Source organism: Coenobita brevimanus, chromosome 22 (genome assembly GCF_032717465.1).
Source record: "Coenobita brevimanus isolate Jiangsu-jjx chromosome 22, ASM3271746v2, whole genome shotgun sequence".
Classification (NCBI taxonomy): domain Eukaryota; kingdom Metazoa; phylum Arthropoda; class Malacostraca; order Decapoda; family Coenobitidae; genus Coenobita; species Coenobita brevimanus.
In genome coordinates, this window is record NC_136975.1 from 27,998,992 (window position 1) to 28,023,183 (window position 24,192).

The 24,192-nt window shown below is 40.7% G+C and overlaps 1 protein-coding gene across 1 annotated transcript in view; it reads right to left on the reverse strand.

The window, feature by feature from the left end:
* Positions 1–24,192, reverse strand: part of LOC145392377 (uncharacterized) — a 767,527-nt gene that overhangs the window by 15,120 nt on the left and 728,215 nt on the right. The window contains exon 4 of the mRNA XM_080266779.1: positions 2,827–2,996. Coding sequence (XP_080122905.1) covers positions 2,827–2,996 — 170 coding nt within the window. The remainder of the gene's footprint in view (positions 1–2,826; positions 2,997–24,192) is intronic.

Genomic DNA, 24,192 nt, shown 5'->3' on the forward strand with positions numbered 1-24,192 from the left:
CAACTTGAAACATTTATTAGACTAGAAAAAAATAGGAAAAAGCTTCCTGAGCTATACAATTTTCATTTAGAAATAAAACGACGACGCATAACCGCCAACAACAACCACAACAGCACTAATTGAAAATGATAGACCCTGACAGTGAAATGAGCAACAAAGTAACCTGATAAAAAAAAAAAAGGCAAATAAGGAAGCCACATATTTCTAATCAGAAAGCACACAGAGATCGCATACCTCCGTCAATGCCGGATCCGGATCCGGATCCGCTTCAAAAATTAATCAATTCTTTCTTGGCCCATGGCCCACCCTTCCACAAAATTTCACTGAAATTCACTGAGAACTTTTGGTGATATCGTCTAGACAAACAAAAAACAAACAGACAAATATAAGGGAATACATAACCTCCTCCAACTTCGTTCACGAGAGTAACAACAACAACGACGAAGACGACAACAACAATGACAAGGCAATAACAATACCTAATGGTAACAACAGCAAGGCAAAATAATGATCCCTTCAGCAACAACAAGAACAACAATAATAATAATAAATAAGATGTGCATTTTCTTCTTATGCGTTAAAAAAATGGAAACTGCATACCCAATCCTGTGTTATGCATGCCGATTTGAAAGAACTGCAAAATAATATTACTGCATCATAAGAGAAGCTAGTATCCCGATGAAAAAGCCACATGATCGTAATGGGTGGAGTGATATCCCAGGATACACTCAGTAAGCAGTTGCAGCACCAACAGCAGTAGTAGCAGTAGTATTAGCTACGAGCGAGGGCGAAGCCCTCGCAAGTCTCTCGTCATGTAGTGGCATTTTCTCATACATGAGCAGCCCAACCTGACCCAGCCCTACACTGCCCGGCCTGACCTGACCCGACCGTAACGCTTTTGATACGCTTGTATCTCAGCAACTACAAGGCCAATCACTGCTTGGTTTGCACCATATGATAGCCCCGTTCTTTAAGATATGTTTTTGACAGGTTTCATCACACCCCGGCGTTGCACGTGCCACGCAACACGCGCCAAGTGCAGCATGTCGAAAATCTTCAAAAGAGGGCCACAGGCCAGAAAGTTTGTCGTAAAGGCATGAAACTTGGTAGGTAGATACCCATCAATACACTCTAGGCATCCGCAGGGTATAAGGCGACATTTCAAAGCCTTCGGATTTAAATAGTCTCGCTCGTACCTCGCCGACAAAGGCATTTTACTGGTAGTAGTAGTAGTAATATCAGTAGTAGCAGTTAGAGGATAGGAGTCCCTTCCCATATTTTGTATCATATACTCGTATATGTTTTGGCAGGGGAGTGAACCATCCTAAAAATAATGGCAGAAAATTTTATATAGTGGAAAAAATTATCAACAAACCAGACGAACTGACCTCTTAAGGTTTGCTGAAATCCATGGGTTCACTCTCACCTACTTCTGTTGATAGTTTTTATTTTGGGGAAAGAGTCCAAGAATCACTGGGAAGGGGGGTCACGTTCACAAATATCGCATTACAAACGAGAGTCCATTGCACATGTACAACGATATCAAAGCAAAATCTTCCTTTCTTTCACATTCTGAGAATTTTTTATTTGGTAAGGGGGGCTGACTATCCCTGAAAATCATGGCTGGAAGACCTTCGAAGTAACCAGAGGAACCCACAAGGGAAGATTCAATCAGATCCAGGAGGAGTTCAGATACAGACACACAGACAGACTGACAGGCAGATAGATACACAAACAGGTTGAGTCTAACGCAGCGGTATATGGTGAGTTGCCTCACAGACTGATAACAACTAAACAAAAATACAGAACTGAACAAATGATTGACCTCAAAACAACAAAATTATTAACAATAACAATGGTATCCAAGGAAAATAACAGAGCCGAGCGATTGTTTTTCTTTCGGCCTTAGCATACACGTGATTACAATCTGTTCTAAGCAACCTGTCAACCATCGCCAACCAGTGAGAGTGACCGACAGTCCCTTCTTCAGCACTGCGTGGAAAGCCTTGGACACGGTCTCTGGGTGCCAGGACTTATGGATCACGCCAGGAACAATCCCAAGCAAAACTACTACTGCCACAATAATGCCGGAGTGTAGTCTGAGAGCAAGGCAAATACCGCACATGGGTCGATGTAGTGCTGCTGTCGGGTGTCTGCCCTTTCTTCTCCTCCATTCTTCTTTCCTTCCATCCTCTTCTGTCTTCCTTTCCTTCATTCTCTCCTTGTCCCTCTGCCTACGGGTAACTTTACACTCCCTATTCTGTCTTTCTTTCCTTCATTCTTTCCTCTTCCTTCTGCCTGTGGGTGACTCTACACTGAGTGACAAGCCAAATGGTTTCCTGTACACCAGGAAACCATTTACTATGCTTGGTGGTAACCATATAACCAAATTTTGGCGCCAGGTGGTTTAGTGGGTAACTATTGCGCTCCAATCGGATTGAGCCAGTGAAGGTTTATATCAAAGGGGTGGTTGAGGTTGATCACTTAGGGATGAGTGAGGCTGGTTACTCTTATCTTAAATGTCGGGACCAACTGCCTAGCCCCGGGCTCCTACGCTCCTCATGGGGCAATGTAGGATTGGATAATGGATGGATGAATGGACTCAAAAACTTCCAGATATTACCGAGAACACAAAACATCCTCTATAATACGGTACATATAAACCCCTGGGTATATTCAGAGAGCCCAGGAAACGAATGATTCAACAATAACAACAATACCAATAACAACAACAGAAGTATCTGCAATGGCAATACAAAAGGAAATTATGGAAAGCCAGATAAATATAAAAAGGGAATCCGTAATCTTAGCCAACCAACCACCAACCTGTGAGAGCGAGAGTCCTTCCTTCAGCACGGCATGAATAGCCTCGGCCATGGTCTCTGGGCGCCAGGACTTGAGGGGACCGCGTTCTCTAAATCTCAGGTTCTGCAGGAGGGACTGAGTCTGGTTCCAGCTCTTCTGCCATGCCGCCTGCACCTGCGCTTGATACGTCTCTGTCGGAGGAGAGAAAGAGGGAATCGTAAGTTGATGTATTTGGGAAGCTGAATAAAACTTTTAGCCTTGGCAGTCCGATGACGTACTATCTTTTCTATTTATGTTGCTACCAGCTGATTTTATTCAGTTCCAGGAAGTCCCTTACCAATGAAAGGAATGATGAAGGTTTTATGTAACCCCTGAACATAACTGTGTGGAGATCGCAAAGAAAATTTATGTTATCGGACTGAAAGGGTTATGTATTAACCGTTTTAACTCTCTCATGGTCGGAATAACTCTACTGTTTTGTTCCACCTAACACCATGTGATTTCATTAATCTCAAAATGAGTCATAAAAAGATTGGAAAGTTAATACTGTGACAATTAACCCTCTCATGGTCAGTAGAGCTCTAGTATTTTGTTCCAATTAACGCCAGACAATTTTATTCATCTGAGAGTCGGTCAAACGAGCCTTGAACAATTGTTATATACTGCCACCGCCAAATCTCCCATGGCCAGAACAATTCTCGTGTTTCGTGCCAGTCAGTCCAAGACGATTTTATTCATCTGAACGAGTCATAGGCGTCTGAGTTAAAGAAGTCACCATAGTGAGCCACAACAGAAAAGTATAAACAATTATTGTGCTTATATTACTGTTCAGAATAAAGGATGAGAGTTGATGAATTTGGAAAATTGTCTAAAAGAAAAAGAAGCTGTCACTATCGATCTATATATATCTATATATATATATATATATATATATATATATATATATATATATATATATATATATATAAAATCTGATACTACCCAAAAGTTCCAGTAATATGAAGAGGGAGCCAACCGTTTGCAGTTTTGCCTTTTGCCACTAGGAGGAGTCAGCAGCACCCCTTGTGTTTCAGTGTGGCCCGGCCGTGTCTGTGAGCGAACGTGTTGTTGAGCTACGCTTACTATTGTAATGTGGTGTGTAGGTGGTTTGGCAGTTTCGCAATGGCAAACCTCACGGAACAAAGAACCTGCATCAAGTTCTGCCTCAAGATCAACAAGGCGGCTGCAGAAATGCACTGGTTGCTTCAGCAAGCCTCTGGTGACAATGCCATGTCCCAAAGCAGAATATTTTTCTGGTACAAGTGGTTGAAGGAAGGACAAAAGTCCGTCGAAGACAATGGCCTTTCTGGACGACCATCAACGGCAACATCAGAAAACGTCAGAAATGTTCATCAGGCTATCCTTGCAGATCGTAGACGGACTATCCATGATGTTGTGATATCGTTGGACTGTCGTACGGGAGCGTGCAACGCACTTTGTAGGACGTGTTGGGCATGAGATGCATCATTGCAAATTTTGTGCCAAGACTGCTGAGTGACGAGCAGAAGGCACATCACGTAGAAGTTTGCAGGGAGCTCAAGAATCAGGTCAGAGATGGCGCCACCTTCATCTCCAAGGTCATAACTGGTGATGAATCATGCGTTTATGGTTATGACCCTGAGACAAAGCAGCAGTCATCACAATGGAAGTCTCCCAATTCACCGAGGCCGAAAACAGCGCGTCAAGTTCGCAGCAATGTCAAGTCGATGTTGATCGTTTTCTTCGATATCCATGGGATTGTTCACAAGGAATTCGTCCCAGCCAGTCAATCTGTCAGCGGAAAGTTTTACTGTGAAGTTTTGCAGTGTCTGAGGGAGAACATCCGCCACAAACTTCCAGAACAGTGGATGAACAAGGTTTGGGTCCTGCATCATGACAACGCCTCCGCCCACTCATCAATTGTTGTCCGGCAGTTCCTGGTTTCCACTAATACGGTAGTCATTCCCCACCCACCCTGTTCGCCTGACCTTGCCCCCTGCTACTTTTTCCTGTTTCCCAAGCTGAAATTACGACTGAAAGGGCATCGATTTTACTCGATTAAGGAGATCCAGACAGAATCGCAGGAGGTGCTCAAGACCATCATGCCTGAAGCCTTACAGGAATGCATGGACTCGTGGAAAAAACGCAGGGACCACTGTACACATGCCTAAGGGGACTACTTCGAAGGCGACAGTGAGAACTAGGAGGTAAGGTATCTTATTTTCCTACAATATTCAAATTACTGGAATTTTGGGTAGCACCTCGTGTGTGTGTGTGTCTGTGTGTGTGTGTCTGTGTGTGTGTGTGTGTGTGTATATATATATATATATATATATATATATATATATATATATATGTATATGTATATGTATATATATATATATATATGTATATATATATATCATGACTATGCCGATGCACATTTGTAGTGTCTATATTAATTTTTAAGTGAATATATTAATTTATGACCATTTTTACATCATTATCATCGTTTTAGTCACAGCATTAGTGGCTGTCATTATCGCAATCAACATCATCATTGTCAGCAGCAGCACAACTTTTCTTGCCGGTTATGACAAAAAACTACAGTAAAGAAAATCAACATAAAAGTATGACGATCTGTACACAAACCACACAGTGACAATTACGATTATTGGTAATAAGGTTATATCCCTAACATGTAGCGGTAATTTTAACTAAAGTAACACTTGGTATTCACAGAGGGAGTATGTGCATCTAGAAAAAGTGGTGCAAATTTTTCTTACAAAAATGCCATAATGCACTACACTTTTGGTGTTCATGCTACAACAAACGTATACCTGAGGAAAAGAACATTTTAATATTTTATAATAATTAAGAAACGAAGCAGCGCTACAGTAACATTTCATTGCAAACATTTATATCACCCTTGTGCTATAACACTCTGACAAAAATAGTCTAATGTATATATTTTACTTTCATAATCACTACGCGATTATATTAAGATAAAAGGAACCTTTAATTGTCACATTTTTTGAAACCATGTCTATTCAATGTCTTAACACGACTTGGTAGAACTCTTGTACTTTCTTTGGCCAAATCCTGACGGCAATAATTAACAGTCAAACAATAAATCATCACTCTAAGTCACAGAACACAGAGTGTTGTAAATTGAAAGCTGAGAGCAAGAAATGTAAATGAGATTCATATATTAAACATAAGATAATAAACTATAATCAGGCTAAAGAATATCAAGAATGGACAATGCACGAAGTCAGTGGACGAGGCCTTATCAACTTTCGAGTGGACAGAGGTTATGGCGGGCAAAGAACTTTAAAGAGGACATCACATCGTTAACCATGACGTCATGGGAAGCGTAAAGTCATTTCCCGTCCGTAGCGTGAAAGTAATGCAAATATAATCTCAGATTTAACTGTGTGGGCTGCGTGGTGTGACTGAGCGTGGGTGGATTAGCGAAGGAAAGTGTGACATGCAGTGGAGGAGATGGGAGATGGTGGTGGATTATTTCCTCCGTAAGATCACAGTGACTAGTGACTACTGTTGTTCCAATCATAATTTCAATGAAGTTCCCGTGAAAATATTGCTCCTTTGTATTTCTGTGTGTGTGTGTGTGTGTGTGTGTGTGTGTGTGTGTGTGTGTGTGTGTGTGTGTGTGTGTGTAATTCACCGGGTCGGTCAGGATCACTTGATGGTCGTGATCGTCAGCTTTTACCCTCACGGGAGGGAGCTGAAAGCTCATATAGTCCGATCTAAGGGCAAGGCTGTGACCTTCACACACGCACACACTCGTCCCCTTGCTCCAGGGAGACAGTAACCACCCACTTCGTCAGCGAAACTTTTCGCAACCTGAGCGAGGAGCGAACTCCCGTCCACCAGTTGGCAAGCGAGAACGTTACCACTACACCAGCGAGCGGTGTGTGTGTGTGTGTGTGTGTGTGTGTGTGTGTGTGTGTGTGTGTGTGTGTGTGTGTGTGTGTGTGTGTGTGTACTACATAAAGGGCACTTTCTGTCTGTTAACGAACTACCCCCTCAATTTTCATTTTACCTGGACTTAACCTACATATTTGGAATCTTTATGACCCAAAGAAGGTTTTGGGGGGGTCAAAATTCAGATCTGAGTCATTTGAGGTCACCGGTTGAGTGTTCGCCTTTTTGGCCCGGGCAACGCCGGGTATCCCTGCAGCCCAATTTTTGGCATGCAGACTCACATGACCTCCAGTTCGGATATAGGCTCCGAGATCATTTGAGATCACCGGTCGGAGGTCATTTTAGGTCACCCGTGACAGCTAACCAGTACGCACAAATTACTGTGCGTTAGTCTGTGAAAGCTGAAACAGAAAGTTCCTGGACCTCTTACAGTCCCTCTTCAAAAGCATGAGAGGTACATGGTCTTCCTGGAGTAGAAAGAAAGACTGAACAAGAACAAATAGGATTGGAGTGTTCGTCTTTTTGGTCTTATGACCTAAGGAAGGTTTTAAGATCAAAATGACCGATGGTTTGAGGGAGGGGGGCAGAGCAGTAAGAGTCAGATAAATAAGGAGGGGGAACGAGAGAGAGAGAGAGAGAGAGAGAGAGAGAGAGAGAGAAATCGGGAAAGGGACAGGAAGAGGAAGAAAAATAAGGAGGGGGAGGGGGAACGCCCGGTACCCCTGCTAGTAGCATATTATATATATATATATATATATATATATATATATATATATATATATATATATATATATATATATAATATAGATAGGCATAGATATAGATAGATAGATAGATAGATAGATAGATAGATATAGATATAGATATATAGATATAGATATATATACAGTATATATACTGTATATATATATATATATATATATATATATATATATATATATATATATATATATATATATATATATATATATATATATATATATAATGGAGGAAGGAAAAATAAATTAATAAAAAATAATAATCCATGCACCAGATTACTGGTATACTCTATTCATAAAAAAAACTGTAACAGTTAGATCTGAACACCTGTAGGTTGAAGTTTCGGGGGAAACAACTCTGGGGAAGCAAGTTCCAAAGAGATGCAGTTCGGGAAATAAAAGAATTCTGATAGGCAGAAGTTCTGCAATATGGCTGTGTGACATGCCAGTCATGAGCTCTACCAGATGCCCGTGTAGCGCGGGGGAAAGCATGGAGACGTGGCATAATGGACGCAACTTCGTCTGAGAATTTACCATAAAAGTAACTAAAATAATGCAAGGGAGGCAACATGTTTCTTAAGGCGGTTTTATAAACTGATCAGACGTTAGAGGTCCAGCTGAGGGCATTGTTAAGTGAAACTCGAGAATTTCAATACTTTTAGAGATAGGAGTATCAGTAGCATTAAAGGTGATATAGGAATCTGGCAATATCTGTCTATTAGTAACCTGCACATATTTGGTTTTACTGGCATTAAATGAGACAAGGTTATTTTGTCCTCATTCTGTGACCTTAGATAAGCCTTGATTTATAGAGATGGCTGTACTGAGATGTGAGTTAGAGATATTAAACTCAGAAAATGTGTGTTTAAGTGTGAATGAACTGTGGGGTGTTGAGTCATCTGCATGTGAATGGATGGGACTATGGGTGACAGTTAAAGATCATTAATATGAATTAGAAATATGGCTGGAGTCACAACTGATCCTTGTGGCACGCCGACATTAAATGAGTGGAATTTGGAATATACAGTACATCATCTACTTTTCCTCCTATCTTTCTGTCGCTGAGATATGAGGAAATCAGAGGAACAAAAGATGATAGGCCATATATAGGGAGTTTGGTTATTAAGGAACGGTGCCATAGTGTCAAAATAGCTTTAGAAATATTAAGGGCTACTGCATGAGTTTCTCCATGTAGGTCAGTTGATTGATGGATGGTAAGAGTCAGGAACTGAGAATGTCAATGGTGGATCTTTGGCGCCGAAAACCAAACTGTCTATCACTAATTAAGCTGATGGATTCAAGATGTTAACCATGTGCTTATTAACTGCAATCTCAAATGCTTTACCAAGAGAAGACGTGATAGCTATTGGTCTGTAATCAGATGGGTCAAAGGAACTTCCCTTCATCGGAACTGGGTGGATATTGGTTTCTTTCCAAGAATTAGGGAATGAAGAAGTAAGTATGCATAGTCTGAATAATTTAGCTACAACAGGAGCAAGTTCTGGGGAGAACTTTTTAAAGAACAATTGGAAGAATTCCATCTGGGCCTGGAGCTTTGTTGGTGGGTATTTCGTCTAGGATGGATTTTATGTATCTAGTCTGTACTTTAAGTGGAGAAATTTCGGAGGTCAAGTTCTAGTACAGGGATATTCTGGCTAGCTTCCTGTATGGAAGAATTTCTAGCAAATGTACGGGCAAGGTTATTCCCTTTACTGCATCATCCTTGAACATGCTTGGGGTTTCATTTACTCGGGACTTATCTTGGAAAAATCATATTACATCTTTTGTGAAATCTGCTTCAAAGAGATTGGGTGTGCTAAGCCGACTCCGCTCTTTCTTTACCCCTGCACAATTGTTGACTCTATACAGGGGTTTTATCCGCCCCTGTGTGGAGTACAACTCTCATGTGTGGGGAGGCTCCCTACATACAGCTCTTCTCAATAGGGTGGAGTCAAAGGCTTTTCGTCTCATTAACTCTCCTCCTCTTACTGACTCCCTTCAACCTCTGTCTCTTCGCCGCACTGTTGCATCTTTATCTCTTTTCTATCGCTACTTTAATGGTCGCTGCTCCTCTGAACTGTCTGCTTGCATTCCTCCACCTCTACGACGGGTGCATAGCACCCGTCTGGCAGCAGACTCTCATCCCTTTTCTGTCCAACTCTCTAATGCAAGAGTTAACCGTTACTCCCAGTCTTTCATTTATGCAACAGGTCAGCTCTGGAACTCTCCCTCTGTCTGTATTTCCTGCTGCCTATGATCTCCAGTCTTTCAAACGCAGTGTGTCCAGGCATCTCAAAATGATCGGATCTTGAATTTGGCTCTCTATTGTATTTTGTTTTTCTCTTGGAAGGAACTGTTACTGCGGGCTCATGGTCTTTGGTTCCTTCTTCCTCGCATAAAAAAAAAAAAAATTATAATGTTACCATCGGAAGAACTTAGTGGGGAATGGGTGATGACCTGTTAAGTTATTACCGAAAAGATTGAAAGTTGACCAGAATAGTCTACTGTCTTTATGACTGTTTAATAATTTGGATGCTTGGTTGCGAGAAAAAAAAAAGTTTGATTTAGCGACATTTATTACTGCTTTTGCTTGGTTTCTAGCAATCTCAAATTGACTGGGCAATTCATTTTTTTTTTTTTTTTTTTAAGTACGAGTTATATGCTAATGACTTTTGTGCCGTTGCTCTGGCACAATTATTGCTATCAAACTATTTTGAGGAGTTGATCTTTTAGTGAACTGTTGACTTGGTATGAACAATTCCATACCAGTTTGTAGTAAGTCATTAATGTGGGACTGGGACGATTTGATATGACTAGAGAAGACAGTCTGCCTTGGAATGTCAGCAAGATAATTTCTTAATCCATCCAAGTCTGCCCTATCAAAGTGCCCTACGTGCATACATTATGTGGAAAGGTTCTCATACTCTAGCCGGCTAGAGCGTTAAAGCCTTTCTACATTACGCACGTGTAATGTGTGTTTCTCCAACATACAGGAAGACGCTTGTACCGGCTGGTATAGATTAAAACTGCCATGTTGCTTGCCGAGTTACGTGGGACTAAGCAAAAATCCAGATGACTCTGACATAATGTCATATGGGTTCGGGCTGAAAAATATCCTCCCATAAAGGATTTATTTGATTATTCACAGAATTCTGGTGGCATGGCTTTTATCGCGCCGTGCTATAACAAAACAGCGCCCGGATCCTATCTAGAGTCCCGGGTTCGATTCCCAGCTAGAGCTTTAAAAAAATTTCCTATATGTACGCACGTGTAAAGTATGTTTCTCCAAGACACATACATTATATATATATATATATATATATATATATATATATATATATATATATATATATATATATATATATATATACTTCACATAAAGATGTCTGTGGAACTGAGAACAGCTTCGTAAGCACCTCCAGAATTATGGCATTCCAGCTTTGTTTGTTACGGACAAAGAATTAAAAAAATACAGAGAGGCCAAAGAAAAAGACACATGAGAAAATAGCAGTGGTGCAGGGGGGAAGGTGGGGGGGGAGTGAACGCACAGGTCAGTCACATACAATAATTTCATGACGACATTTGGCGACAATTAATGCTGTCTGGGGACGGGCAGCTGCCCAGGGACATATTTCACGAGGGAGCCCTCACAGGTGGCCTCGACACAAGGGACACACCTCATACTTGGCTACTCTACCATTCTTATTTTATTTTATTTATTTTTTTAAACAGAACTATGACTGTTGGTGGCACAAGGGTCATTAAAACAGATAACCACTATGGGTTTAGTAGTTGTGGAGGGGAAGTACTGCGGCCTACAATAAATCTCCCATCTCTGTCATACAGGCCTCAGTCTCTCCTTTTATATAATCATTATATTTCTTGGTGATGAGTGAGATATCATTAATGTAACACATTTCTGGACACTTATGAAATCTTAACATATTTTGGTTATCCTTTCGTTGGTTTCGTCGGTAGATTTTGGCAGTTTAATAAATTCTGGTTAGGTTAATGCAGTTTAAAATGAGACAGCTACGTCTTGTTAGCTTCATTTGGTTTTGGCTACTGTATAATCTCATTTAATTCTATATAATTATATTTTAATGCCGTTTCACAATGATGCCAATTTTCTTTTGACCCTGCGGACTGACGTATAATTACAAATCTTCAATAACTCTTGGACTGACGGGGTTTGGATAATATTTAACAGCCCCTTCACGAACAGTTATCTATTTTGTACCAGTCAATGAAAATTTTGGAGTTAGAGGCCGCTCGCAATGGAGGGTTTAAAGTGAGCCATGTAAGATAATTATCCAAAGGAAGAATATGTTGTAAGTGTAATATCCATGATGGCAGTGACCAAAACAGGTTCAATGTCCTCGGCTCTCCGGCCTCAAAACATCCATAACTTTTTCCCGTTTTTTCACTAAGAGCTCATCTCGGCGTGCCGTGAAATATGAAAATCTCCATCATACCAACGCTCCCATGTGTATATACCCGGTATATATTTGTCAGGGAGCAATGAGGTGGGTGGATGTGATTACCCTGAGAGAGAGAGAGAGAGAGTATATCGCAGCCACCATGCATTCTTCAGCAGCATCTCAGCCTGGCGCAAAAGACGATGCATACTGATGGCAATGACTTCTTTAAGAGTCACCGTTTGAAATATTGAGAACGGAGTAGCCTACGTGTGCGCTGGAATGGGTAAGTTTTGGAGGGAAGAGGGTATGTATTTTGTGGTTGAGCACTGGTGCCGGGTTGGGAAATTACGGGGGTTATTCCGACAGCACGAATACCTTTTTCATAATTTTCTGGCGAATGCAAAACAGTTTTCCATAGCCCAGGTAGCAAATATTTGATCTGAGAATTATTTTTTCCATATTATTGCTGGTTAACTCCAGACGATGTTATATAGCTTAGAAAAGTTATCTTCGAGCAGAAAGGATTGAGCATATGAATTTTATATATATATACAGTATATATACAGTATATATATATATATATATATATATATATATATATGGTAGGTGGGGGCGCTCACCATCCACTCACTCAATGTAGTGCTGCTCTTGGGTGTCTGCCCTTTCCTCTCCTCCATACTTCTTTCCTTCCATCATCTTCTTTCTTTCCTTCATTCTTTCCTCCTCCTTCCGCCTATGGGTAACTCTACACTGAGTGACAAGCCAAGTGGTGTCCTTTACATCAGGAAACGATTTACTACGCTGGGTGGTAACCATTTAACCAAATTTTGGCGCCTGGTGGTTTAGTGGGTAATTATGGCGCTCCAATCGGATTGAGCGGGTGAAGGTTTATATCCAAGGGTTGTTGGGATTTACTGCTCACGTAATGCTACTCAGGGATGAGTGGGGCTGGTCACTCTCATCTTAAATGTCAGGACCAACTTGCCTAGTCCCGGGCTCCTACGTTCCACATGGGGCAACGTAGGATTGGATGATATATATATATATATATATATATATATATATATATATAATTTCATTTTTCTCTATCCCTTTTAACCACTGTCTTCACCAGAGCCCCGGAAACGAAAAAAGAAGTCCGGATGCTGGGGAGTGCAATGGGCGTTGGCCACTCAAGCCCTTCAATTAAAGATATATTGTTATCCCCGTACACATGACCGTAATTGATATCTGAATTTTTCACCCCCGCCGGCTCGATTATAGAACGGAAAAATAATGGATCTGTTGGGAATGAGGTATAAAAAGTGTATCACAAGCTGAGTGGAGCACGCGGACGGACGAAGGCTAGCTTTTCCTCCCACCCCTCCCCCTCCGTCCACCCCCCTTCATACCCCATCTCTCTCTCTCTCTCTCTCTCTCTCTCTCTCTCTCTCTCTCTCTCTCTCTCTCTCTCAAGCAAATCAGATCCAGTTGATACAGAAAGATATGTATTACCCAAGAACTTAAGCCACTTGGTTACTCGGGCGTGTTTTGATGAGTAGAGTGAAAGGGGGACAGGAATGAGTCTTTACATATGGGAGTAAAAAGTATTGATTGTATATATTAGTACTAATTTGTAAAACTCTTTCGACTGATATATATATATATACATTGACCAACTCCAGAGATCCATTTCCACAATACACAAAACAGAACATGACAGTATCTCTCTGAACTTTATAATGTATATACCGGCATAAATCATTCATTTACATTGATTCATTTCCTGAGAGAGAGAGAGAGAGAGAGAGAGAGAGAGAGATTGTCACAAGTATCCACAAGCTGAGCAGAGAAATCCAAAATTTATTCTTATGGTCTCATATCATTCTGTGAAACCCACTCCAAACACAGCTCTTCCGCCATCCTTCAATATCTTCAAGTGTTCGTGATGGGTCTTGCTTTAATATTTTCTTTCGTGGCGAATCAGATCTTAAATCTCTCTCTCTCTCTCTCTCTCTCTCTCTCTCTCTCTCTCTCTCTCTCTCTCTCTCTCTCTCTCTCTCGTAACAACCACCGTTTAGATGGTTTGGTCTTTATATTATTACCACATTTTAACCCTTTCTGTGGCCGAGACTATTTTTTTTTTTTCTGACGATGTCAAGTAAATACGATCTGCTGAAGGGGGCTTACTGTCTAGTACTTCGTTGTACAGTAAACTCTCTTCTTACGACAAATTCTTCCTGCGCAGAATAAAATCGTCCAAAGATGGGCAAAATAAAATGAAATGGTGTTATCACACCATGGGGTTGACAATCTAACTGTTATTTCACCGTTTTGCCTACTTTCCTAGCCTTAACTCCAATATTCTATGTAATATACTTGACAGAGGCCCTCAATGCGCACCCTCCTATACATCATACAAATGACCAACTGAAGTTTATGCAGGCTAAGTAGGTGCGGCCGCGTCCGATTCACTGCACCGATCCCAAGTTCAGTCTTGGGAAATTCATACAAAGTAAGTCTTAGAATTTCCCTTAAACCTACTCTTTGCTCAACAACAGACATAATTCTGCGCATACGTACAATACAGAAACTCCAGCCAAAGGCTTGTCTGTGTTGTCTAATGTTTGATATGAATTCCAAGGCCCCGAAAGCAACAGAACTATAACGCCAGTTTTTTGTATCTAAAACAATAAAATAAATAAAACTAAATAAACATACGGTACATAAAAACGGAACATACGGGGAAATAAATGACATTGTATTTACTTGCAATGTCCCCTTAAAGGCATTTCTTCACCACTTTGGGATATTGTTTTTGTAAAACATGTGGTACCTTGTCTTCCTTTGAAGATGCTGGCCAGGCCGTCCAGGTATGTGAAGTGTTTGCCTAGGCCTATTGTGTGAAGTAAGTGTGCTCCCTCTTGTTTTCCCACTGTGGGATTTATTTGCGTTTTTAGTCCATCAGACCTATCGTATGCTGTGCACGACACACGATTTTAGGACTTAGCGTATGCTCTACAAGTAAAACTACTATAGGAGTGTGCCATTATTTTTTTGGAAATATATGTGTATGACTGTTTTTTTGTTATGTATCTTATGTTATTATATATTATATATATTATTTACATTATATATTATAGAAATACTATATATATACTATATATATTACACTTTATATTATACTTTATGTACTATATTATTTTATTGGGTTTTTCCTATTTTTTTTTATTTTTTGCTGATTATAAGTAATATTATATAAAGACTAAGATAAAAGTGGAACAAAAGACTAAAGTGAAGACTAAAGTGAATATAAAGAATATATCGAAGGCAAAGGACAAAGGAAAAGGAAAAGGAAACACACTGCTGTCAGACATAGAACTAGAGACTCTTGTGAACACCAGTGCATCAAGTGTGACCTCTCAGTGTGTCTCAGCCACAGCTAAACCCTGTGTACCGATTGTGAGGGGATGTAGGTCAGTAAAAGAAAACTAAACATTGTGTCTTATATTATCGTCATATTATCGTCATATAAAGTATCAGTCCTCATCATTTGGGTCTTAAAATCATAGTTTAGTGTCAAACGAAATTTACAAAGTCATTAGGGTGTATATACAGGGAACCATAACGTCATAAAAAATTTGTATAGTGAAAATTTCCCTTTTTTTTTTTTTTTTTTTAGCCCTTTTCAGGGTGTCTTCCCACAGTGACCCTCATGAGCCAGAAGTGTGAGCCACTTACAGGATACGGCCACGGGACCTGAGAAGCAGCATATATAATCTCAGATCTTAAATCCTCATACGGGCCGAGTAATTAATTTTTTATTCAGTAACGTAAAAAAAAAAAGGCAATTTTGGTTAGGTTCCTTTAGTCACCCATAAAACATTTTTATTTTTCAATAATTACTAAAGTAAGTATATCACAGGAAAGTAGAAGAGTTGTTCTTTCTTTTCATGGCCAGAAACCCAATAAAAATTGATTACAACCATGTGTTTTGATTTTTCAAAAAAGGAGTTGGTTACACTCAACGTATGTCATACAAGACAGGTCCAACAACGTATGCCTTTAAGGGTTAAATGGATCGATCCTCTTCAGTATGGCGACTTCTTGCTACTACCAGACGATTTAATCAGACATTTCGAACAGGAGAGGTCCAGTACAGCCTCCGTTATTCCCTTCAGTACGACATACCTTTCGTAATAAAATCGTCTGGAAGTAAAGGGATTATACTAAAAAGAGACGCCATCGGACTCACAAACACACACACTATTGACGATGCCTCAGCCGTTATGTCCTGTAATCATGTATATAGCGTACTCCCAAGCTTTAGTATTCAAATGAATGAGGACAATTATAAATATTACACATGATCTTATAATCTTATTTTGTGTGTGTGTGTGTGTGTGTGTGTGTGTGTGTGTGTAATGGATTCTAACCCCCTTATTACAAGAGGTGTTGCCCATATGCTGAATAAATGTCGTATGACGGTGCGGTGATACGAATAAAAAAAAAAATCCAAGTAATAAATATTGTTTCTAGCCGGGGTTCCTACGTTCCTAATGGGACGATAAAGGACTGGATGATAGACAGTTTCTAACCCTCATCAATGCGAGAAGTTAACCGTCCGCTAAAAAAAAAAAAAAAAAAAAAAATGGTGGTCGTGAGAACGCATCGTAAAGGACGCCACCGTGCTATTAGGCACATCGTTACTTTCATTCTTTCTATATCACCCAGAGTTTTGTAGCTTTTCCTTATTCATACAAGACGATTTGGTTATTTGATTTAGGAGAACCATTTGGTGGTGGTGTTGATGAAAGTCATATCTACCCCCTCCAGTTTGAAGAGCTTATCGTTGGTAGAATAAAACCGACAGGCGATATCAAATGCCAGGTTGATATTGGCGGTTAATCTTTTTTTTTTTTTTTTTAAATAATTCCAGACGATTTCATCCAGCCAAGGAGATGCTTTTCGACATTCAAGGGTTATATATGGCCTTCATTACAATAAGCATTTCCCCAAATAGTGTGAGGGTTACAGGTAGCAAGAATAAACTCAAGTAACACATCACACTGAAGCATTACTGTTTATGATTACTGATTCGACCGTTTCGTCAGTTACTAGTATACTTCTATGCATGTAAAGGATTTTAAAATAATATAGTTTTGAAGCTTAATATTTACTTGTAGTTTTTCCGAAGTAACAACTTTTCCAAACCTAAAATGTATTGCTTTTCATACAAAGGTGTTTGAACATTGTGTCAGTTACTCAAGCACTTCCATTTACTTTCACTTATATGTGTGAACGTATTGCGTCTTTCACGAATATACGCCATAAAAAAATCAAGAGTGAAAACACGGAAATACTGTAAGAGTAGAGAAGAAAGGATGCGGTGCTGCTCGTGTGCCATTATGTATCTCTCAATTATCGATAGGGGTAAAGGGATAAACACAAAACACATTAAGTGTTTTTATTCACAATGCAGGAAATGAATATAAACCACCAGAAAATTTGAACTACGCCTGTCCGACAAATGAAGACGAAAGGCTATGGAATTATGAAACACCCATACCTGCAGAAAATGATGATCACATATCTACTTCAGGACGAGCATAAATTAATATTAATAACAGTGATACAGAATAAGGATGAATTATGAACAACACAGAGGGGAGCAATAACTGAGTGTTGCAGTCGTGCCCCACAATCGATCAAGGGCCAACATTTTCTAGTCCAGCGATAGACTGTCCTGAAAATCGAAACACTTTGCTCCTGCCTGACCCACAACCCTTCCCCTAAGTCTGGTCAAGTCGGATCAAAATTGTTGGCTGATCTTTGCTGTATGACCTTGACCTTTGATATACTGTTCTTAAAACTGAATCAGTTCATCTTTGCTTTAGTCTCAGCCACGAACTTTGGTCCAAAAAATATCATAACTGAGCTTTACTGTTTTCACACACACACACACACACACACACACACACACACACACACACACACACACACACACACACACACACACGCACGCACGAGCGCGCGCGCGCGTGCGGAGAGAGAGAAAGTAATGCGCCCCGGCGTGGGTGGAAAAATAATAAAAAAAAATAACGTAATAATTTGTGTTAGGTGGGGGTGGCCATCATCTACTCATTTCATATAGTGCTCACTTAGGTGAGTCTACAATGAGAGGCAACACAAAAAATTTCCTGGTACCCAAGAAACCAATTACTGCGCGCATTGTTAACCATATAACCAAACGATGCCTGGTGGTCCAGTGGGTTAAGGGGGTACAACTGGATGAAGCCAGTAAGGGTTTCCATCTGAGGGTTGGTTGGGATTTATTGCTCACAAAATGCCACTTAGGTAAGTGAGGTAAATAACCCTTGCCTTAATGTCCAGATTTATTAACCTAGACCCGGGCTCCTAGACTCCTGATCGAGCTAAAATGGATTGAATGGATGATAATGATCAAAATAATAAAAAGTATACGTGCAGTTTCTCTCTGTGCATTCAGAGAAAACATGGAATCTGCATACGCAGTCCTACGCTATTTATGCCGATTTCGTTGAAGTCCATCTGCACACTTTTCCCTATTTCTGATCGTTATTTCTGGGGAGAGATCTGGCTCTCCTTGAATCACTGGGAGGGGGGGGGGGCACGCTCCCCAAATACTGCATTACGAATGAAAGTCCATTATACAACATGTACTACGATACCAAAGGCATATCTGCCCACCTTTCATAATTTCTGAAAAAAAAAATATATATATATAATAATAATAATACATGAAGCTGGCTGAAACCCCCCTTCTAAAAATCATGGTTGGAAAACTGTACGTAGTGGAAGACCTTCCCAGCAACCAAACGACCTCACCTGGGAAGTGTCATTCTAATCTTTCCCCAGTTTCTGATTGTTTTTATTTTTGGGAGGAGGTACTGACCCCCAAAGAATCATTGGAAGGATCATGCTCTACAAACATCGCATTACGGATGCTAGTCCATTGTGTACCAAGTACTAAGATTTCAGAGGTATATCTGCCCTCCTTTCCCTGTTTCTGAGACTTTTTACTTTGGCTGGGGGGAAGATCCCCTAAAAATCACGGTGGGACTCGGAAAATAATTTATGTTACAGGTAACCTGTGTAACCTGTGATTTCACGAAATCCCTTGGGAATTAGTAAAATAAGTTTAAATTTGGACGGGTTTATTAAGGTTAGGTTAATTTAGGCTGCGGTTATGGTAGGCTGGGATAATTTAGATTAAGTTTAACTTAGGTCTGGTTGGGTTAGGTTTGGTTAGGTTAGTTTAGATGAATACTAAGTTATGCGTTCATCTAAATAAACCGAACCTAACCTAACCTAACCTAACTAACCTAGCCTAATTCAACCTAAACTTAGCCTACATTATCCATCCTTACCTAACCGCAGCCTAAGTTAACCTAATCTTAATTAACTCATCCTAATGAAAACTCATTTCACGAACTCCCTAGGGATGTCATGAAATCATTGGATACATAAATTCCCTGTAACACACAACGAAAAACATTCCATGCATCCTGACGAACTCACCTGGCAAGTGTCATTCAAATCCATCAAAAAGCCCAGAAGCTAAAGCGCGCGCGCCCACACACACACACACACACACACAACCTGAGTACAGCGCAACGGTATACGGCAGTTGCCTAATATTATATGATGTTTCGCAGGACTGACAATAATAATAATAATAATAATAATAATAATAATAATAATGATGATGATGATGATGATGATGATGATGATGATGATATTCAAAATAGTAAAAATAATAATAATAATAATAATAATAATAATAATAATAATAGTAATAATAATAATAATAAATTATGAAGAAGAAAAAGAAAGTAAAAGAAGGAAAATGATGATGGTGGTGAAGATGTTGATGATGATGATGATGATGATGATGATGATGATGATGATGATAATGATGATGATGATGATGAGGAGGAGGAGGAGAAGGAGGAGGAGGAGGAAGACGAGGAGGAAGACGAGAGGGAGGAGGAAGAAGAGGAGGAGGAGGAGGAGAAGGAGACGGAGAAAAAAAAAAAGCACCGAAAATAAGAAAATAAATAAATATATAGATACACAGATAGATAAACAGATAGATGAAATGATCATTCTCCCTGAGTATCCCTTCTACGGTTGTGTGGGAGCGGTGGCGTCACAAGGATTCAAACCACCTTGGCTGTCAGCCTCTCATCCCTCCCGTAAATTTAACAGTGATAACAAGAATAAAACAACAGCAATATTAACAACAACAACAACAGCAGCAGCAGCAGCAGCAACAACAACAATGATGATGATAATAATAATAATAATAATAATAATAATAATATTATTATTATTATTATTATTATCATTATTATTATTATTATTATTATTATTATTATTATTATTATTATTATTATTATTATTATTATCATTATCATTATTATCATTATCATTATAACTAAAACTCTGTAACTGTCCTGCGGACAGTCACTAGTCTTCACCTACTGTTTCTTACAATGACCTTGATCCCGTCGGAGAGATATGGATTTTTTTCCTATCAGCAATGACCCAAATCAGGACACATAACCTGGGCCATTGAGATTCCTTGGACAGGTCGTATTGAAATCTCCAGTAGACACGCCCAACTTATCTCGTTCACAACATAATAATGGTACTGATATGACTCTTTCTGACATGCCCTTCCACTGCCCGTAAAGGACTTGGAATTTTTCTTCTATCAGCTATGGCACATGCGAGGACACATAACCTGGGCCCTTTAGATTCCTCACGCAGTCTCCAGTTCTCATGGAATCATTGCGAGACTCTGAGGCGGAAATAATAATAATACCAGTGAAAACAATAGTTTTCACCTATGTGAGACTAATAATAATGTTAATAATAACAACAATATTAATAATAATCGAACTGGCATGCGAGTTTTGTGTGGAGTAGTGTATGCACAGAGTCTGGCACTTCTTTTTATATGGACAGCCGTCGGATTGACTCTGTTGGATAGGTCATTGTGAAGCCACGTGTGGAATGAATCTGGACCTATCAGGTGGAGTCAGGATTTTGGGGAGTGAATGGTAGTGTGGCCTATTCAGCTGGGCAAACTTTGATTACTATCTCCATCTATCATTTTTTTCGGACTCTCTGAACCCTACTTCACTCCTACCTAAGGAGGGAAATGATATCTGGATGATAATGATGATGAAGATGATAAAAACAAAAAAACACTTAAAATTATACATGAGAACCACGATTCTTTAAGCTCCCTTCTGCGATTGTGGGGGTGAGGTGACGTCACAGGGAAGAGAACAGCCGCCAGCATCGTCAACCTCTCCTGCCTCTCGTAATAAAAATGACCATGACGGGCCAACAATAGGCATTACAATATAATATCGTGACTGAGGCTCATTTCCCACATGGGCTGCAAACAAAAATCCCGTCCCCAATGTCGTGTTTCCATTTGTTTGAGGTAATCACGTAGGAGGACACCCACCAATTTGTCCTAGACTCCGCCTCTTCCCCCTCCCCTTCCCTTTCCTCCCTGCCTCTCTCCCTCCTTTTCCTCCCTCCACTGCTTCTACTCCTCCCTTACTCCCTCTTGACGTTCCTCACTACTTCCTCCCACCGTTTCTCCCTCCACAAGTGCACCTTGCCTCTTACACCCTTACCTCCCTAATGCTACTACCACTACTACTACTAACCTCTTACACCCTTGCCTCCCTACTACTACTACTGACCTCTTACACCCTTACCTCCCTACTACTACTACTACTACTACTAATAATAATAATAATAATAATAATAATAAATAATAATAATCTCTAACACCTTTACCTTCCAACTACTACTATCACTACAACAACAACAACAACAACAACAACAACTACTACTACTACTACTACTACTACTACCACCCTCTTACACCCTTACCTCCCTACTACTACTACTACTACTAACCTCTTACACCCTTACCTCCCTACTACTGCTACTACTACAGCTACTACGCAATCAACTCCTCTCTCTCTCTTCCATTTTCCGGCTATTACTTCTACTACTCCCCCTCACTTCCTCCCTCCACTGTTTCCACCAAGGAGGTGAGCCTCCTTCACTCCAACAACTCCTCCTCTGCTTCCACCTCTCCCCTCTCCGTTCCTCCTTCCATTACTCCAACATCTACCGTTTTCTCTTCCCTCCAGCCTTTTCTCATTCCCTCTATCCCTTCATTATTCCCTTCATTACTCCTACTCATTTTTCCAATGCTTCCTTCTTCTCTATGTGACTCCACGTTGCCGTTCTTTTGTGTTTCATGCCCTTGCTCTTCTCTCTCTCTCTCTCTCTCTCTCTCTCTCTCTCTCTCTCTCTCTCTCTCTCAAGGTGTTAGTTATTGTAGTGTGCAATCGCGACTGTAACTGTTGTTTTTGCCGGAATGTGGCTGCAGTTATAATTAATAGCTTGTTATTGCTTTTGTTTGAGTGAACCAGTTTGTTTGGTGCTTACTGAATGATATTAATGCTGGTGCTGGGATTGCTCTTCTGGCCTTTTTTATATTTTACTTTTTTTGTTCTGTTACTTATGGAATGTTTTGTTGTTTTTCCTTGAGATAGCTCCCCCCCTCCCTCTCCCTCCCCCCCCTTTCTCTCTCTCTCTCTCTCTCTCTCTCTCTCTCTCTCTCTCTCTCTCTCTCTCTCTCTCTCTCTCTCTCTCTCTCTCTCTCTTTCTCTCTCTCTCATTTTTGCATTCATTGCAACAAGACAAACCTTCAACCAAACTGTGCGCAATTGCTTCCTAGTCGAAATTACCAGTCTATTACCATTCTCTCCACTCCTCTCCCCTCTCCTTTCGCTCCCTCCTTCTCTCCCTCGTCTTCTCCCTCTCTCCTCCTGTACTGTACCTCCCCTCTTTCCCAACCACCCCTTCCTGTCCACTCTACTCTCTCATTTCTCTCCCCATCTTCTGACTTCCCTCCCCATCTTCCTCACCTTGTCCCTCACCTTCCTAACCCTTCTCCCAACCTTCCTAACCATTTCCCAGGATCTTCCCTACAAAACATCTCCTCCCAATCATCTCCTCATCCCTCTAATATTTTCCCCCAGCCCTCTCCCCATCTCCCTTTGAAACTGTTCTCCCCGCCCCTCCGTTACCTATCACGCCGTTTCCTCTCCTACTAAACCTTCCAATTCTTCACTCACCTCTGCCTTACAAACTCTCCCACTTCTTCTCTACTTCCTTTCTTTTACCTTCCCTTCGTTCCCATAACCTCAGCTTCAGCTCCTAATCCTGCCCTTCTCTACCCAATCTTCGGTCCCTTTCCTCACCCACAGCCTCCACATTCCTGCCCCCTAACCTTCTCTCCCCTTCCCTTATTCATACCTCCAACCCCTATCTTATCCTCCCCTTCCCAGCCTCCTATCCCTCCCCTCACCCTCACCCCGATCTCTAACTCCCCGAATTCCCATCCTTCCCCTCTTATCATCCAACAGCCCATAGCCCTTTCTCCCCTTCTCACTCTCCCATTTCTACCATATCCCTTACTCTCCATAACCTCCCCGGCCCCTTAATAACCCGTCCTTTACTTTTCCACTTTCCTCCCCACACTCGTCACCCCCACCTCAAACCCTGTTCCCCTTCCTCCCATCCCACCCGATCCCATCCCATCCTATCCCATCCCCACCCCCACCTGATAACCACCTAACCATAATTCACTTGGAGATCCAACTTTTGCCATTAGAAAGGAACAATGATGCAGTCTAGAGTCTATTTTTGTTCAAGTGATAGTCAGAATGGATGGCACGGCTGAATGGATGGATGGATGGATGACCGAGTGTCTAGGGGTGGCTGGACAGAGTTCGTTGGCTGGAAGGATAGTTGACTGTTGGACTCATGGATGGACGGATAGTTGAGAAGTCTTGTATGACTGGATAGTCGAGTCGCCGCTATGGAGGATGTTTTGATATATGGTATGGTAGATGGTTGCTTAGGGACAGACAGGGTTTGGTAGGTAGTTTGGATGGGTGACTGAGGAGCGTAACTGGATAGTTAAGTTGGTGCATGGATAGTTCGATGGACGGACTGATTGACAGATCCAAAACTAAACCATTTACGATACCTGATAAGATTGATTGGACATGACAGGACGCACGGATGACTGAATGGTTGGAATTGGAGGATAATATCTGGATGGTAAGATGAATGGGTTATTTATTGAGTGAATCGCTGGATGAAGGGACTGATGAATAGCTGCAAGGCTGGAAATG